The sequence below is a fragment of the Schizosaccharomyces cryophilus genome (assembly GCF_000004155.1).
Source record: "Schizosaccharomyces cryophilus OY26 unplaced genomic scaffold supercont4.26, whole genome shotgun sequence".
NCBI classification, from domain to species: domain Eukaryota; kingdom Fungi; phylum Ascomycota; class Schizosaccharomycetes; order Schizosaccharomycetales; family Schizosaccharomycetaceae; genus Schizosaccharomyces; species Schizosaccharomyces cryophilus.
The window spans coordinates 175-1,702 of NW_013185649.1; the positions used below are offsets into that span (position 1 = coordinate 175).

Below are 1,528 nucleotides of genomic sequence, written 5' to 3' on the forward strand. Positions count from 1 at the left end.
CAATTACTAATTAATCATGTGAATATAATTGGTGTTTGAATTTGTGTTTACACTTCTCGTTTCTTTTGTCTCCAATTCATGTAATACCTAATAATAATTCAGCGCTACGAATTTCGGGTAATACTTAGGAATATTAGGATTTTATCAATAAGTAACATTAAACATTCTTTCACAACTTGTAGATTACTTTGTTTTAGCACATCCTTGCTTTTTAAAACGAACGGCGGATACAAAGGTGTTGGAACAGTTAGTGTCTATGGTAGGAAAGCGAAACTACAAATCTTAAAGGTTAAATACAGAATAATGTACTATGAAACTAGTAGCATTTATAGCCTTTATAAAGTAAGTTATTAGATTAGAAGGTCAGGATCCTCTTCGATCGTTTTTGCATTAACACAGCTTATTGAAGAAACTTTTTTTTCTCATAGGTATAAATCATTGTTCTGTAGTTATTGGGATATTTGGTCATAAATGAAGCTTGTAAGGACCTTGTAAAAGTTGCATTCACAGTTTATAATGCTTTCGCTTTAAACAAGTCGTTTACTACTAAGCTTCTTTTCATAGGTGCATTACGAAAGTTATACTACGAGGAACTCTGTAGGTTCATTTAATTCATTAGTTCTTTGCTTATTAGAAGCTATTATAGGCTATTAGAAGCTATTAGAGGTTCTATTATATCGCTTTAATAATTTCCCATTACAAAATGTTTCGTCATAAATTCGTACGCATCATAAATTTCCTTCCTAGATTCAGTTGATGGTAATTTTCTTCTTCGAATGAGATTGTTCCATCTTGGGCAAGATGATGCTTAAAACTCCATTGGTGAATTGGGCTTCAATGCGGTCAGAATCAATGTTGGTTGGGATGCTGATTGTTCGAGAGAAGGAACCAAAGCGACGTTCGGACCATCGTTGGTTTCCTTTCTCTCCCTCACTTTTACGTTCATTGAATGATTCTCCAGAAATGGTCAGTTTTCCTTCATCATAATGGACTTGAACATTTTCTTTTTTGACACCAGGAAGCTCTACATCAACGGCAACAGTATCTTTGCCTTCGTGAACATCAATGGCAGGTGATAAATCGAAATTGCGATTTTGACGTTGAAGGCGGGGGGAATAACTCAAAAAGTCAGAAAACGCGTCTTCGAATGGATGCAATTCAAAGAAGGGTTGAAGAGACATTTTTATAAATAACCTTAAGAAATCGGATTCGCTTGCAAGGGTTTAAATAATAAGCAATAAGCAATAAGCAATAAGAAAAAAGCAATAAGAAAAAAGAAAAAAGAAAAAAAGCCTCTCAATTCTAAAACTTTTGTTGTCGTTGTCCAAATTACATTTGCTGCACTCATATTTATACTTGAGCAGGACGGATTTTGAACCTTCCACAAGAATCAGCTAGTACTTTCTAGACGCAGTAACTTTGGCACTACGAGGGAACCTCCAGATATTCCTTTGACTCCTTCAAGTTCTTTGTTCTTCTGCTCTTTGCTCCTTAATTTTTCTTTCTAAGTTTGTGTTATATTTCTTGG

General features: G+C 34.5%; 1 protein-coding gene across 1 annotated transcript; it reads right to left on the reverse strand.

The window, feature by feature from the left end:
- Positions 1-749: 749 nt before the first annotated feature.
- SPOG_05785 (hsp16-like protein) lies at positions 750-1,181 on the reverse strand (the record flags this gene model as incomplete). Its single annotated transcript, XM_013170582.1, has 1 exon — positions 750-1,181. The coding sequence occupies one exon, from the start codon at positions 1,179-1,181 to the stop codon at positions 750-752; it is 432 nt and encodes a 143-aa protein (XP_013026036.1).
- Between the last annotated feature and the right edge of the window lie 347 nt (positions 1,182-1,528).